The 17,740-nt window shown below is 34.1% G+C and overlaps 1 protein-coding gene across 9 annotated transcripts in view; it reads right to left on the bottom strand.

Moving 5' to 3' along the window:
- PDE1A (phosphodiesterase 1A) overlaps positions 1 to 17,740 on the bottom strand; it is a 326,870-nt gene that overhangs the window by 51,892 nt on the left and 257,238 nt on the right. For all 9 annotated transcript variants that reach the window (XM_019461229.2, XM_019461221.2, XM_019461239.2 and 6 more), the window contains 4 exons: positions 15,931 to 15,997; positions 12,764 to 12,880; positions 11,761 to 11,901; positions 3,827 to 3,927 (listed from right to left, as the gene is read on the bottom strand). In XM_019461229.2, coding sequence (XP_019316774.1) covers positions 3,827 to 3,927; positions 11,761 to 11,901; positions 12,764 to 12,880; positions 15,931 to 15,997 — 426 coding nt within the window. The remainder of the gene's footprint in view (positions 1 to 3,826; positions 3,928 to 11,760; positions 11,902 to 12,763; positions 12,881 to 15,930; positions 15,998 to 17,740) is intronic.

The following is a 17,740-nucleotide window of genomic DNA, read 5'->3' as shown; positions in this document are numbered from 1 at the left end:
TGGCAAGTTGGAAGTAGGCAGCAAAAATAGCAAAAGGAAAGTCAATCTAAAACCTGTACAACTTTGCCTCCACTTTCCCCAATGCCCAGAGTCTTCATTTTTCATTCCTTCTGGTAGGGATATACTTTTGTCTTACTAAGCCTAAGACTTACTGTTTGTTTCAGGCTTTTCAGTCAGTAGTACTGATTATAGCACTCACCACTGAATGTTTACCAAAAAAAAATAGGTGAGGATAAATAAAAGAAAGAACTAAAGAAACCTGGTTTTTGTTGTAAGTTACCTATTCGAGATTTGTATCTAATAATCTACCAGATAAACCAAGCTTAATTATTAATCCAGCATAGGGAAAATGACCTATTAAGAAGAACAATTACGTATCTTCTGTTTCTAGACTATCATAGAAGTAGAAAAACATATGTAATTAGCTAATAGTACATAACTTCAAAATAGTTTTAATTTCAACCATGGCCTAAAAATTCCTTAACTGATAATCATAACTCAATATACAGAAAAGTACACCTGCAATCCTTATTTAAAAGATAATTAAATATATGTTTCCAATCTCTAGAATTTCACTCAGATTATGGGAAAAACTGACTTGTAAATCACATATCATTTGTGTCATATGGCCTCAAATCTAGCCATGACAGTGTTATTACATGATATAGCTCCAAGTAATACTGTCTTCTACTTTCAGCATCAAGCAAAAATGTATTTTTGAACCAGATTTAATTGTAAGAAACTATTATGATTTTGTCTCATAAATCAACAGGATTCTGAGAATACAGCACTGTCTTAATGTTTGAGATGGTCTTTGACTGCTAAGAAAAGAACAACTCTAAGCAACATTCAGTATCCATAGTAACATGTAGCTCAGTATTTTCACAAAAAAATTATTTTTATTTATTTACACTTTCAAGGATTTCATGTATTTTAATGTGTGTATTGAACTCAAATTTAGCACTGCACTATGTTCTAAATTATTTTTCACTTTTCATTACCCAGTATAGAGTTTTCCAAATTAGAAAAGCATTTTAAATTCAAGTAAAAATGAATAATATAAAATACAATAGAATTATTGATATTAGTAACATAAGACCTTATTTTTTCTTGGACAAAATATAAAGGCAACAGAGTTTTAAAAGCACACTATATTGTTAGATTTGTGGTCATTACAACTTTTTATTCATAGAATTTTCAAGTTCTTGTATAATTAATCCTTTAAATTGATCCTGATAAGCAATTTATAACAAAATAAACAAAATACTAGACCTTTTCTCTCCTTTATATACAATTTCTTAATGTAAAATTGGGGGGAAAAAAAGAACTCTTCTTCCTCCTCCCTCTCCTCTTCCTTTACTCTTTTTCTTCTCCTCCTTCCCTTCTTCCTTCTCTTCCACCACCTCCTTCTTTTTCTCCATTTCCTTATCCTTCTCTGCAGTCCAAAGTATAAGTAAGTTAGGACTCTTCCTCCAGTTGTAAATGGATGGTAAAGGAGAAAGCTAGAAGAGACAGCCTGACACTGCTGCTGGAGAAGGCCAGTCCATTGCCTTCACTTTTCAAAGTAGAAACAAGAAGTGTTCATTGGTAACAAATCTCTCACTCCTTTTCTCCTAAAACTATTGCCCTATACAGGGCTCAGTTCAGTAATGAGCTATCTTTAATTAAAATCTCACTCATTATGGATTCAGGGGACGTGGAAGAGTCGTTGACAAGAAAAAATGATCTGCACAGTCTACCTTTGCTCTGATGTTCAGCACAAAAATGGAACAACTCTCTCCACTCTGCAATGTGTAGGTTATTAACACCCCCTTCCACATGACCTGACCTCAGTGTCTCTTTTTTCCCTTCTTGTTCTGCCAATCTTAGGGACTCTGGGTTTACACAGAATGCCTTCTTCAATATTTCACTGTATTTCAACTCTCCCTCTGTGTCCATCAAGGGACCACGTTTTCTAAGCCCATCCCATTTCAGGCTATAGAAGACTGGAACTATCATGCATCTGCCTCTGGCCATGGGATCAGAGTTGTAGGAAGAGGCTAGATTGAGAGTATCCCTCTTCTCAGCTTCTGAATTCTGCTACTGCCATCAGCTGACTATGTGTACATAGATAGATCATTTCACCTCTTGAGGTTTTTTTTCTCTGCTTAGGTTGTGAGACTTTGACCAGATGATCCATAATGTGGCTTTCTGTCACTTAGTCACTTGAGGCACTAAAAATGTCTAATATTTCAATAAAATGTTCCTATGCTCCCCACATTGAAAAATAATTTCCTATAGCTGCAAAATCAGGTGTTAACAATATTGCTATTAAAAAACAAATGAACAGACCACACAAAAACCTGCACATAAATGTTTATAGCCTCTTTATTTATAACCTTTATTCAAAAATTTGGAAGTAACCAAGATATCTGTCAATTGGTGAATAAGGAGAGAACCTTTGCCACATGCATACAATGTAATGTTTGTTGTTCACCAGTGAAAAGAAATGAGCGATATATAGCACAAAGACTACGCCAGAATATGTACTATGGACTTTTAGTGAATAATAATTACAAATAATATTTCATTAATTATAACAAATGTACCATACTGATGCAAGATGTTAACAATAGGGGAAGCTGTAGGGTGGGGAAAGAGTACATGGTAACTATGTACTTTTCAGTTTTTCTGAGAATCTAAAGCTGCTCTAAGAAATAAAGTCTATTAATTTAAAAAATGAAAAAGTAAAAAATAAATTTAATTTTCCCTCAACAAGAATAGACAGGTCTACAGTAGTTCCAGAGAAACATCAGTCTGTCAATGTACATCTCCATCTCAAGCATATTTGACTAGTAAAAGACAGAGAAATTTCAGGATCCAATGTATAGAAAGCGAATTGGATCATGATGGGTCCTAGACACGTTCTGCCTCCCAGGCACTGAGATCTCTGTGCAACCAAAAGAGCAGAGAGCACCTTTCTGTTACGAACTGAATTATTTCCCTCCCAAATCCTTATGTTGATGTACTCACCCTTTGTACCTTAGAATGGGACTGTATATGGAGATAGGCTTTTAAAGAGGTAATTAAAGTTAAATGAGGTCATAAGGGTGAGGCCTAACCAATATGGCGGTATTTTTCTTATAGGAAGAGAAAGAGATACCAGGAATGTGTACCCACATAAAAAAAGCCATGTGAACACAGTGAAAGAGCAGCCATCTGCAAGCCAACGAGAGGGGTTTCAGCAGAAACCAAACCTGCTGACATTTCTTGGACTTCTAGACTCCAAAACTGTGAGAAAATTTCTGTTATTTAAACCACCCAATCTGTGATTTTGTGATGATAAATATATCTCCACTCTGGTATTTTGATTCTAATAACTGCCATTATTACCATCACTAAAAAATACCATTTTCTAATTATTTTAAGCTTAGAACTTCATGCTAACCTGGAAATACAGTTTCTTTGATTTTTTTTCAGAAGTACAATTTTATTACTTTCAAATACATAATGATACTAAACTGATGCCTTAAACAATATGTTGTAAGATTTGTCTCAGTGAGCAGATGTCTGACTTGTGTGATAGTTCAGAATATTAATTCTGGGCAGAAAGAAGTTGTATGACACATTTTTACATTCTCTAAATTGCTAAATATGTCAGCAAATATTTGTACAATTTTCTTGATAAATAAAAATCGTTTGTTAGCTTAAGAAATTTTGCTAAAATCTATTAAAACTATTCTTATTAGACATATTCGCTGTTATTTTTAAATTTTCTTAAAAATAAGTAATATGTGGAAAATAAATTTCAAGTTTTAATTAAAAGTTAATACTTTATATAACTTACCTGGTCTGAATGTGAAAGTTGTTTGTGGTTCCTGTATGCTCATAATCATGAATGGCAGCAGCAAAGACCATTGCTAAAATTTCCAGTTCAGTGAGCCAGTGCTAGTAAATTAAAGAAAGATACCATGGTATTTAGAAAGCAGAGCCATCTTGTATTTCTACAAAAGAGATTTTTCAGTGCATCCAGTATAAGTAGTCATATATATATATTAAATTATTTTTATTGATCTTAAAATACTTTTTTCCCTTATTTCACATACATTAATTGCATAATGGATGCTTCATGAAGTCAATGATTGTTTCATGGCTTGTAAATTCAAAAAGAGACATTATAATGTTCCTTGCTAATCAGAAAAGGAGTAATTTTCTATGATTTAAAAGGTGAACCCTCACTAGGTTTTTGAATTCAAAGGGGTTTGTTGCTAATTAAAATTAGCAATTTGGGTTCTCATGAAATCAGTTATAGTGTAGTGATTTCTTTTAGTTTAGTAATTTTTAACATATAGCCCATATATCATTGAAATGTTTTTAGCTCAACTTTTGTAGAAGCCTCTTCTATCAGGAAATTTCCTAAGAGTTGAAAATATTCACTTTTCTCATTAGAGAAACTGAACTTTGTTTTTATATTTAAAAATTTGGAAGAGTTTCTAAGAATTTACTAAATTTGCTCTTCATAGCACACATACTCTTGACTGTGCATATAAGTTAGTAATAAAAGAGAGAATAAATGTTTCATATAAAATCCAGACCACCTGCTTCAATATACATTGATCGTTCTGTTATCCATTGGACGGTTTAACAAATTTCTCTGCTATTATAAGCCTACTTTGGTAATTTGATAGTTTATTCATCGCTGACATTTAACGTAACAGTTTTACTCCTCTATTATGGTAACCACATGTGACCACTTAAACTGAAAATAAATATAATTAAATAAAATTAAGCTCATTTTCCCAGTCACAGAAACCAAATTTTAGCTGCTTCATAGTCACATGTAGCAAGTAGTTACCAGATGGAACAGTGCAGTGTTCCTATCATCGCAGACAGTTCTATTAGATAGAACCACCAGTAGGTGGTACTTGATGGTAGTAATGGAGGATCCAAATGATATGGAGCTTGCTCTTAGTAGTCTCATTCCATATACTTGAAACAATTAAATTGTACAAAGCAACAGAAAAATATAATGTAAACTACATGCATACTTGATAAAAGATCACAGTTTGAAGTACAATCAAAGAGCAGATTGAATGTCTATTTGATGGCAGTGATCTTGAAAGAAGGATGGACAAAGATTAGTATCTAAATGCAGTGTTAGGAACAGAGAGATTCTAAATAGAGCAAATGCAGAATGAGAGTGTAGAGGCTGATATGAAAGTCGAATTGCCAATTGTGTTGGAAAGTCAAGTGGAATGAGAATGGAAAGAGAGTGCAGCTTATGGGAAGAGTTGATAGACTACTTTGATTAGAGCTGATGAATTTGGATTTTGTATAAAATGCAAGAGGGAGCCATTGTAGGTCCATGACTCAGGAATGAGAGGTGACAACTGGTGAATTTCATAATTGACAAAGGCATGATCTTATTAATCTTTGCTCCCCTTCACATAACCTATCATGGTAATTGGCACATAGTAGGAACTTAATATTTGTCTGTTGACTTGAATTTCACCAGTTTCGTATTAGGAGGAGGTAGTAAGGAATAGTTGAAAGAGATTGTGGAATCAGACAATTTCTGGTTTTAAATCTTTGTCAATCATTAGGCAAACAAGTTATTTACCCTCTCAGCCAGAGCTCTCATGAAAATAGAATTAGTGATCATTCCCTGTGGAATTTTAAAAGAAGTTTATGTATTAAGTTAATGTATTCGCTGTACTTTTTCACAAATCTTGTCATATAGTAAAATACAGAACAGATGCCATTTTCCTGAACTTATTACCTTAAATGCACTGTAGAAGGCATTGAGTCTGGGAAATAATAGTGAGCTAACATATCTTTAGTGATTGCAATTCAAGAATAAATAGTCTCACAGCTGGATGACTGAAGCAGAAATGATTTTCAGAACCAAAGGGAGTTGATATAGCTAGCTATTCTGTGTTTATGGGTGCATTTAATTGTGAGTCATTAAAAGGAAGAATGGGCTGTATTATAAACTGAAGTAAGACTGGGCCTCCAATGTCCCCAGCGAGACCGTGGAATTAAACACCATGAAATGAATAGCAAGCAACTAAAGTTAAACCAGTTCTTGAGCCCCCAGAAACCCATTGTTTTATAAAAAAAATTATTCCTAGAAAAAAGTCACCTGTTTTCTTAAGTATTTCCTATTGATTATATTTAAGATTTATATATTTAACTGTGATTTTAAAAAAGTAACATTCAATATCTATAATAACATAGAATATGAAGTTGCAATTATACAAAAATACAATTAGGGCAGCAGAGATAAATTTTAATTATAGATTATCTCATAAGTATTTAAAATTATTATCTTCCTAGCTGTCAAAATTGATTATACTTATTTCCTGTTTTTAGTCTCATTATTCTCTGCTTCCCATAAATAGTACTTCTTCCATGAATCTCTCTTATTTATTGCCACATTATAGCCCTAATAAATAATTTTAAATTATAAAATGGTTTGGAAAGAGAGAAATGCTGAACCCTTACACTCAATTTAAAAGCACATCTATTCTGCATTAGCAAAAGTAGAATTTGGGGCTGATTTTTTAGCTTCTTGGTTGTTAATTCATTTTACACTGGTGCCAAATGAGAATTCTAACTCAGAAAATGAATGTTTAAATGCATAGATTTTGTAAATGATGCATGAGGACACGCCAGAGAAAATGAGACTGAATCCTATCACTCTTCCCAACTAGCATAGTGATCCATACGTAACCTATACTCTTCTGATTCCTCACGGACAGGCATAAAGGGTAAAAATGATGAGTCATGAGCAGTGCAGACACTGTGCTTCATCTAAACTACAGTTTTCACTTTGCATAGAGGAATGCTTAGGGAGACTAACTCTAAAAATGAGAAGTCCTCAAATTACATCATAGGGAGATACTGACCGCTATCAACAGTTCGCACAATGATGACAGAAAGAAAGAATAAACTAACATTAACTGGACATTTTAGTTATATGGTCTCTAATTTGTATAATCATCCTATTTTCCATTTATGAGGTAAGTATTTTTACCTTCATCTGGCAGCAAACAAAGCTGAATCCTAAAGAATTGAATCAACCTGCCAAAGGCCACATAGCTATCAAGTGGAAGAGCAGGAATTCACTCCCAAATCTGATTTCAAAGTTTCTGTTCCTTCCAGAGATCAAAATATTCCTTCCATGGATGACAACAGCATTTGTTACTTGAGGGAGGTAATATGCAGAACACATTCTTCTAAGGTTTCAAAAGCAGAATTTCTAGATAATTTAACTGGGTATATTGATGGGTAGAAGCTAATAAAGCTCTAAGACTTATGATGTAAATTTTCATACCTCAATTTTTCAGTGTGTGTGTTTATATGTGTAAGGTTGGGAGAATTTCAGGTCAGAAAATCACATTGACATATTAGTTCCTGGTGTGTCTAAAAGAGGATAATTAATAACTCTTTTAGTTAAATTATTGGGTTGGGTACTTTTTCTCTATCCCTTTGAATAAGATGACATAGTTTGCTATAACTTACCCAGTATAGAAAGTGAGTGTTATAATAATATTAATACATAATACACATAAAGTAATATATAATAAAAATAAGTTAATAATTGTTATCGACGTGAGGGTGTGTGTTAATACCCATTATGTGTCAGGAACTAGGTTAGGTGCTTTACATATATGATATCATTGACTCTTCACTGGTGGTCAGTATTATTAACCACATATTAATGACAAGAAAACCAAGGTAGAGAGCGAGTGAGCTAGGGTAGTGGTAAAGCAGGATTTCACACCTATGTCTGATTGCCTTGAAAGCCTGTACCCTTTCCACTCTTCCAAACATTGCTGTCTGGGAAGCCGTTTGTAAAAACAGAATTCCCACACAGTTTGTAGAACACAGAGTGGTACATTTTCTGTAGACTGATTGGAGAACAATTGAGTCATTCCAGAGTGTGGGGGTCTATTTCTGGGTGTGGTCAGTAGACTGCAACTGAAGGAAATAGATCTCACATCATCTTTCTTTCTTCTACTCTTAATGTTAGAACACAGTGCCAGGAGCCCTTAAATACAAGTGTTCCTTTCAAGACCTCGGATGATTTGAAATTCAATGAGATATTTGAAGGTGGCTTGGTAGCACTTGGTGAAGGAATTTGCTCTTTAGCAAATGGATTGAGCTACCACACACCACTGTCACCTTGGCACAGAACTACAAGTTAACTAAGTGATAAAGGATAGAAAGAGACAGAGGCTGTACCGACATCCAATCTCTCTGCAGTGTCTACTCCCAAGCCAAGAGTATCCCATCTGACATTAACAAACGGAAGGACACTGGCTTCATCACAATCCCCTTCAGGCACTGGTCCTTAGAACACTTTGCAGGTGACAGGCTGTGTGAGTCACCTGACAATTTGGGGCTGCCACTGGAGTGCTCCATAAATGTCACACAGATAAGACTGTCCTGAAACAGCAGGACATCAACTAAAATACTGAAGTCAGTGACTTCAGTAACTTTCCCAAAGCTATAAAGCTGGCAGTGAAATCTAGTTTTGGCAACACTGTCAATAAATTCGTAATTCATTTTGCCTTTCCTCTTAGCATCTATCATAAAATTTCTCATTACTCTCTGCAGTTTAAATGTATCTTCCTGATCTTGGACAACAGTGACAATCTTCCACTAGGCTGTTTTTGTAATGGCCAAACTAATGGATGATTAAAGAGCCCACTAACACATTTTTGCTGAAGGATGAATAAATCAGAAACAAGTTCCCCCAAGAAAACCTGCTAAAGTAGAGTGAAGTTATGTTTATGACTGGTAAGTTATGGTCCTCTCAAAGAGTGACTATGTGATCTTCACTAATGTCAACTTCTAGGAGTCCTGCTGGGCTGGACCAGCTTTGTCCAGTATTCTGGAGAAGTTGGAATGGCTTGGTATATCCAGGAAAAAGTCCTCCTCACAATTCCGAGGAAAAAGTTCCATTGTGGATTTGAATTTCTCTATTTACCAATAATACAGCATCCTTCATTTCTTCAAACAGAGATTTCATTTCAGAACAGAGATTCTGAGGCTAAAATAGGAGACTTTTATTTAGCTCCCTTTACACTGATAGCGAAAATAAAATATACTTAAGCAGAAACATTTTTAAATGATGAAATTTTGGTTACCTCCCAGCATAAAATGGCATATATCTTCTCACTGCATGTCATAATTAAAGTAGATATTTTATTAGACTGAAGGCTTTACTTTTCCATTCCATTAAGTTCTGAAAAAACTGAATCACTTCAGTTTCCATTTCAGGGTACCACTTACATGTTATGTTTTTGAGTTAACTTTTTCAAAGCCACAGAACTCAGGAAAGAGGAAATGCCACACTTGAAATCCATCTGGCTATCAGATTCAAGACCAAGGCCTTAGAAAGGAAACAGTAAACAGCTCTAACCAGGAAGGTAGTGAAGCAACTTTTTCAAGTAGAACAGCATTTGCAGCTGTCAGGAGGCAAAGAGTTCAAAAAACAGCTGTGATGATGAAGTCTTATTAGAACCAAAGGAACTTTAAAAGAATTTGTGTGTGTGTGTGTGTGCGTGTGTGAGTGCACATACTAGAAACAGTTATAAAGAAGGTTACATATGCTACTTTTTAAAAGCTTATAATATTCTAAAACTCTATCTTTGAATGCTTTATTTTCTACTTATTATTGTTAACTTCTACTCCATCCCTTTCCATGCCAAATCAGACTCCTAGAAAGAAGAGTGAGTAAACTTCAACCCAGGACCAAGCAAGTCCAGACATGGCTGCATTTGATCTCAGCCAATGGGCATGTTTATACCTTAAGTCTGTGATGCCCATACTTATACCTTACAACAGGAAAACCCAAGGTATGAGGTTGACAATACATGTAAGTTCAGCCTTCAATAAGGTCATGAGAAGGTCATGCTACTGTATCAGTGAAGGTTTTTGAGATTTCTGCCTCACCCAAATAGGATTTAACTCTAAAGCAGCATATATTACTTTGCAATATTGTTGTAGAATGCATATTTCTCTTGAATTGGTAGTAATATTCCAAGAAAATCCTTTATGAAAAGCCCAGCTAAGGGGTGCCTGGGTGGCTCAGTTGATTAAGCATCCAACTCTTAATCTCAGCTCAGGTCATGATCTCACGGTTTGTAAGTTCGAGCCCTGCCTCAGGCTCTGCACTGACAGTGTGGAGCTTGCTTGGGATTCTGTCTCTTTCTCTCTCTCTCTGCTCCTCCCTCCCCCTTGCTACATAAATAACTAAATAAATAAATACCTAAAAATTAAAAAAAAAAAGACAGCTGAGCTCCAACCATTAGCCATTATCAACTGCCAGCCAGTGACTGAGCCACCATGGATGTCTTTCCCAGTGATGTCCTTAGATATCTTCAGCAATACTTGCTAGCTGATTGTAAGCCCATGAGAGACCACAGTGACAACCTGCTAGTTGGGACCCTTCTAACTAGACCCTTGAGAGATATTGATAAATTGTTGTTTGAAGCCACTAAATTTTAGAGTAGTTTGTTTTAGAGCAACAGATAATTGAAACATGGCTTAGGAGTAGGATCTGAGCCCAAGGCATTGATAGATCTGTGATATTTTGGAGGAAAAGAAAGATGAAAAAGTGGAGTAGACAATTTCTTTAGTCATCATATGAGACACTATTGGATGAATCACAGCAAGTGGATGGTATATATAGTAAGCAACATACTATAGTTTCTTAGGAAAAAATAAAATTATTATGAGAATTTCCTGTATATAATAAAGTTTCCTGTATATAATAAAATATAATAATTATGTAACTGTTACAAGTTTTCAATATCTTCAGCACAACATACTGTGGCCCTAGGGACTTTGGTTGGGACCAGGTTAGGAATAGTCTCTGGTGTGGAAAGATGAGGTATTGAGGATCTTTGGGGCCCCAAAGAGCATTAGTTACATAGATCTGAGTGCCAATGACCCAAAAGAACAGGTGTGACTTCTGAAATCAAAATAGGTAGGAAATGCATATTATGGGGTTTGGTGGAACATTCTACGTACATGCACTTTATGGCACTGCTTCAGCATAGGCTGACACATAAGGAATCAAAAAGGTACTCACAGGGACTATATCCCTTTGAACCCATGTCAGTGTGGAATTTTTAGAAGAGTTATTCCTTCCTTTTCATTTCTGGGAGTCACCCTAAACTCTGATACATTTCAGAAATTCCAGGCAGTGCCAGAGTTCCTAACATGAACTCACTGTTGTCCCAGGATTGCACTGCTGGATTATTTATTTACTTATTCATTGATTCATTCAGATGTAAAGAAAAGGAAGGAGAATTTGGAAAAATTCACATAAATAATTTCCAAAATCCCTATTAAGATTTCATTATAACTAGCAATGCAAGTAAAAGAGAAAAATCCACTGAAGTCAGCTTGGGAGAACATGGCAATATGAGGGAAGAGAACTGTAACTAGCTTTTATCCCAAAGACTTTTTATCTAGGTCACTTTTCTTGGTTGATTCCTATGGGAAAACAATTTATAAACAAAATGTTCTAGAGTCCAAATTTTGGCAAATTTGCAGTATATTTACATTTGCCTCTGGGTATCTTTTTATCATTGAGTTAAAATATTTTTTTGGATAATGTATATTATGAATAACTCACTAACCCTAAAAAATACAAAAGATTACTTCTTATAATACTTTTATGGGTATTAGAGGGACAATGGCAATATGGAGAAAAGGAATTTGATGTTACAAACTAACAAACTTCAGTTAGGAAAGCTTTCTTACCATGATACCTGTATGAAGCATTATGTAATGCACAGTTTGAGTGACATCAGCTGCATGAATCAAATTGTGATAAGGATTTTTGTACTTGCTGTAACCAACTTCTAAAGCTTCTGCAAAGCAAATTAGGCAAGAAACAGGAATCTGCGAAAAGTAATAATTATGATTATATTTTGATAAAATAGTAGCACTAAGTCAACATAAGCACAACAATGTTCAGGATGGAACACAATTGTGAGTCAGATGTGGGCAGGAGTTTTTTCTGCAGTTAAATGTAGGCTGTTCCGAAAAATGATTTCATTAACCTGTTAGCTTTCAATCCTAAGATTATAAACCCATGTGTTTAACTAAGAGAGATGAATTAACAATATCACCCATATTGTGGTCTTTAAATGTTTATATCTTCCAGAGTCAAGACAGAAGGCTAGTTCTTAAAAGGGTAAAATTCCCAGTTATAATTGAAGTCTGTTTTTTCTATCTGTAGTACAAAGGATTAAAATAAATGACCTCCCAGTACCCTCTAGCTCTAAAAATGCCATGATTCCATTGGAAATGCTGAAGGGTACAAGTTTCAGAGTGCTCAGAAATCTGGATCAAATCTGTTGCTTAAATGGCTCTAAATGAAGTTAATTAGAAGCCCTTTCATCTCAGTTTAAGAAAACCTGCCAATAAAGATTCATTCTGTGTTTGTGAAACATAGAAGAGCATCTTTTTTTTTTAAGAAAACATAGCTCACAGTCTCTACATGACTATTCTGGGAGTAATTCAGGGGGATGTTGGTATCTTGTTGGAATGATGCTACAATGGCCTCATGACATCCATGTGGATATATGTCAGTGAGTCATGGAAAATGGATATATCGTGTGGTAAACTCATCCCCTAGTTCTGTGACCTGCTAATTAGAAACATTAAAAATGCATTGATTAATGACTCAATGTTCTGCTTTTTCATTCTTATTCAGATAACCAATTCTAAGAGCATTTCACTTTTGTCCCATGTTTCTGACCTTGAAACGATTGATAAGATCATATCTGGTAAACAGTTCATAAATCATAAACTTCAGGCTGTGCTCTCCACTTGCTTCATTTAAGGCAAATACATCAAAAGACCATTTATCAACATCCTGTAAAAAAAAAAGAGGAAATACTTTAAATGGCAATATTATATAGTTCTATTTCTCGCTATGAAAAGATCAAGCATTGTAGATTCAGCAGGTTACATTTTGATTTAGAACATCTGACTATATTTTGCAGAGTTTGATATGACAGGGCCACTTAGCATCCATGGGTTCACAAAAGTGAGGCCATAATGTGTAATGTAGTGTTAAGATTTTCCTTAATCCTTTAATCCCAAAGTTATCAAACTTGATGTAATAAACCTGTTAACACTATAATACTAACCTTATCCTCAATCTCTCTTCAAATTCATACCATAAGTCACTTTCTCAGAGTGGGCTTCATTTTCAGGTAGAATTACGGGTTATGTGGTGATGTCAATGGGGAGATGGGGGAAAGTAGCCCCAACTTCTCTTTCCCATCCACCACCTTCTACACGGCTTGAAATTACACCCTAAGAGTTAGTACTTTGGTTTAAAGCTTTGATATTTTATGTCTTCCTTTAAGATGCAAACACCCTAGAAAGGTAGAGTATATACAACCTTGTTACTCACTGTACCCTTGATCGATTCATTTACACTTTCCTCCAAGGACAGATGAAAAGGAAAAAGAAGTGGGTCTTTTGACTGACGTGAAGGAAGAGGAGAGTAATTGCAGCATTTCAGGAGATTCTTTAGAGAAGTGGTCAGGCTTATAGGCAAACACATACATACCCTTGGAAAAAAACCACTGCCAGTGGGAGAGAAAGCCAAACTGTTACAGCTACCTCCTGATGTTTGCTTTGGGTAATTGCAGGATGAATACTTGCAGAGGTGTTCACAAAATGGACTTGTAACAAGTGATATTAAGTCCTATATACTAAGGAGGTTTTAATGTAAATTTGAAGCTCCAATACTAAACAAATCACTGAAATTTTAAAAATTTAAAGAAATACAACAGTCAGCTCTGATTATTAGAAACTATTAGCAAAGTGTGGGTTTACATACACACAACAGGTTTACTATTGAATAGTAAGTGGGAAACCTTAAAGCTAGGTATTAATTTTGAATTCGGGCTGGCATTGTTTAGAACTTGGTTCATTTAACACATTTTTACAGAGGCCAATTATCTGTACTATAACATGATGAAACCTGAGAATCTGATAAAAAGTATTCAGTCTCCTAAAAATACTGCTTTTGAAAATAGTAATAACAGCTTCCAATGGTAATTTTAATCACTTGAAAACACCAATGAAATATTTTTGTTTTATTTGCTTGCATGCTTTTGTTAAATTCCTCACATTTGGCCCTGATTTGATCCCCAAACACTTGCTTTATCTGTTTGTAAATTTAGAATCGCTAAAAGTTGTCTTAGAAGGCATTTTGCCATCGTAAAGCTCAAATGAGGCCAACAAATCTTTTATCAAATTCCAAAGCTAACACAGAAGAATTAGTTCAGATTGTTAGGAAACTGCTATTTATAGTTCTTGCAAGGGGTTTCCCACTGAATGAAAGGTTAGTTCTCTACTTTGGGGGATTTTTATCAACAATGATAATTTACATTTATAAACTACTGCAGATGCTTGATTAAGAACAAACAAGACAAGAAGGTATCTCAGGAAATAAGAACTATTTAACAAAAATATTCTTTACTGGTGGCTATTTCCTTCTGCAACCTGTTAGTTTATATATTTTTTCTATACTGAACTTTAGAAAAATGTTTACTTTCTCTCATACTAAAACATTGTGTTGGTTTCTAAGTAAAGGTTATTAAAATAAGAAAAATAAAAATAAGTAACATTCTTGCCCACATTTGAGTAAATAAAAATCTCACAAGATCCAAGGAGTAATTAATATCCTACAATGTGACATTTCAGTTATATACTCCTTTATTATAGCTTTAGAAACATAAACACAGGGACCCCTGGGTGGCTCAGTCAGTTAAGCAGCCGAGTTCAGCTCAGGTTGTGATCTCACGGTTTGTGAGTTCAAGCCCCATGTTGGGCTCTGTGCTGACAGCTCAGAGCCTGCAGCCTGCTTCAGATTCTGTGTCTCCCTCTCTCTCTGCCCCTCTCCCACTCATGCTGTCTCTCTCTCTCTCTCAAAAATTAATAAACATTAAAAAAAAGAAACACAAACATAAAAAAGTGCCCAAGAAAAACTATCCTTTTAAGTTAATAAGATGAAAGTCTAATATGGAACAGAGAAAAAAAAAACAAATGCAAAGGGTACCCTTAAAAATAAATTAAGAAAAGAAAACAATATAAATTGAAACTAGAAAAAGAGTTTAATAAATCACAAATAAAGCAACTCAGGATATTCTGTTGCCAGTGTCCTTTAAATTCTTGGTTGATACAGGAAAACAACCATGAAACTATTAGAGGAGACAAAGTTGAATGTCTCTACCCAAATTCAACAATAGAAAGAAATAAGAGATATTGAATAATAAGCCTACAAACTGCCTCTAGAAATAGGAACAGTGCTCACATGGGCACACACAGTGGAGACAAGTGAATCCAAAGCTTTTACCACTTCAGAGTTTTGACTCTAGTTATTTCTAACATATTTAATACTGCAATGGGGCCTCCACCACAGGAAAAGCAGAGATGAGAGAGACAAATTTCTTTTGTTTTCTTTCTTAATTTTATCTTTTTATATTTTCTCAGAACTAAAATTCCAAACAAATTTTTCATGTAAGTTTTGTCCTGAAACATTTTTTTAAATGCATGCAACTTTTCCATAGTAAATACATAACAAGATATGTATATTCTGACAAGTCCTGGTGCCATCTCAAAACTGAATTCAAGATCCACCTAAATAAAGCACAAAGAAGAAAAGAAAGCACATATGTGTGTGCACACACGTGCATATGCATTGATAGCTTGTTGGTGTCAATCAATCCTCATTTAAGTCTACAATGAGTCATGATTCAGAACACACGACATGTTGAAAATGGTTAAAATACTACTTATATACAAACATATAAGCTGCAGCAAAGACCTATTTTCATGTTCTCCCAACCATTTTAAGATTTGAAAAATGACTGTTTGAAAAAGTTAAAATAATTAAAATCATTTCACCTTTAATGTTATTATGACAGCTTCTGGATATGCCAAACCAACCATGTGATAGGACTTTCTGTACATCCTGAAAGAGAAAAATAAGTGTATATATAAAACTCAGTTACTCAAAGTTTTCAGCTATTTTTTAAGAGATGAGGGAAAAGATTACTTTTGACTTTTTCAACTTTCATTTTTAGGGACAAGCTCCCTTTGTGGTAACGATGACAACTATGGTCACCATTTATTGAGCATCTACAATGTGGAATATGCTCAAATGAATTTGTGCACAACCACCCTACAAAGTCAATATGATTGACATCTTGCCTGTAACTTCATCTTATTAAAAGAGACTGTCCTTTGTATATGCAACAAAGCATTCTGGCATGTCATCATATCAATGACAGAAGGGTATTCTTGTTTTGTGTTCATTTATGTGGCAAAATTTTCAATCTAGAAGCTGAAATGTCATTAAAATTATTGCCTTTATGTATTCCTTTCTTCTTTGTTTTTTATAAAATGTAAATTATAAATTATAAGAGACAATACATAGTATCATCAGAATTTATACAGCTTTTGTATTTTTAAGTTAATAACATTGGGGCAGACCATATTGACAAAAATTGCTTAAGTCTGTTCAAATTGTCATTTAATAAAATTTAAGAAAAATTATGCAGAAAGAACAAATTTATTTCTATTTTGATAGCATCAATAAAATGTTTTTATTAATCAGTAATTTGTTGGATTTTTCCATCTTCTAATGGGCAACCAAAATGATATAAACCAAATATATGAAATGCCTCCACTGGTTCATGTGAGAATAGGATCAGTGTGATACCCCAATGTGTAGAAATAACAATAGGCTTCAATTTCAGAACTGGAAGATACATGGTTCATCCACAAAGTCCTGGGAAGAAAGAATTTATTAATCATATCCCTTTTTATATTATTAGTGCATAAGAAAGCTGCATTTATCGACTATATTGTTGTAACTTTTCCCAAAATGCCTGAATAAAATAATTATTTAATGATTATATCATTAGTTAAACAAGGGAGGTCAACATAAGAATAGTCACTTGGAAGTTTTGCAGCTTTCATAAAACCACTACAGAAGATGTTAACCTTTTTGATTCAATATACTTTCTATTAAAAATCTATAAGATGTATTACTTAATTTCTATGTAAAACCTATCTTTTCATAAAATAATAAATGCTAAAAATTCATGTTTCCCTTTTTAATCTTGACTTCTTGGAAGCTCAGAATTAAAATATTGCATTTGCATACATATCTGTCCTAGGTTTTCTTGATAAAGTATTTTGCCACTTTATTACAGAGACATTATTTATTTCTATATTTCCATTTTATGTTTATTTTAAATGACTCTAAATGATTTTTGAGTGTGAGTAATTGGTTATAATAAAAAAATTATCCTTATCCTCTATCTCTATTGGAAGATTTCAGAGCAGTTTATAAATAAAAATACTTATATTAATTACTCTATTGAGATAGGTGTAATTATTCTAGTCTTGCAGGGCAAGGAAACTAGCAATTACACTATAACAGACCCAGAAAATAATTATTGTCAATAATGATGTTTAGTTGTTTTGTGTTTTTTTTTTTTTTGAGGCACCAGTCTTTTCTATTTTTCTAGTCATTAGAAAGGCACAGAAAGGCAGTAGGCTGTAACGAAGAGAAGACATACTTTCAATTACAGACTCACTATTGAAAGACATACTTTCAATTACAGACTCACTCACTATCTATGTGACCTTTGGAAAGCTATTTAATGTCACTCATCTGTAAAACAAGGATAATTATAAGCTTTTTGTG

Source organism: Panthera pardus, unplaced genomic scaffold (genome assembly GCF_024362965.1).
Source record: "Panthera pardus isolate Hobbes unplaced genomic scaffold, ASM2436296v1 HiC_scaffold_10, whole genome shotgun sequence".
Classification (NCBI taxonomy): Eukaryota; Metazoa; Chordata; class Mammalia; order Carnivora; family Felidae; genus Panthera; species Panthera pardus.
Note: the sequence above shows the minus strand (reverse complement) of the source record. Positions and strands in the feature narration are given on the sequence as shown.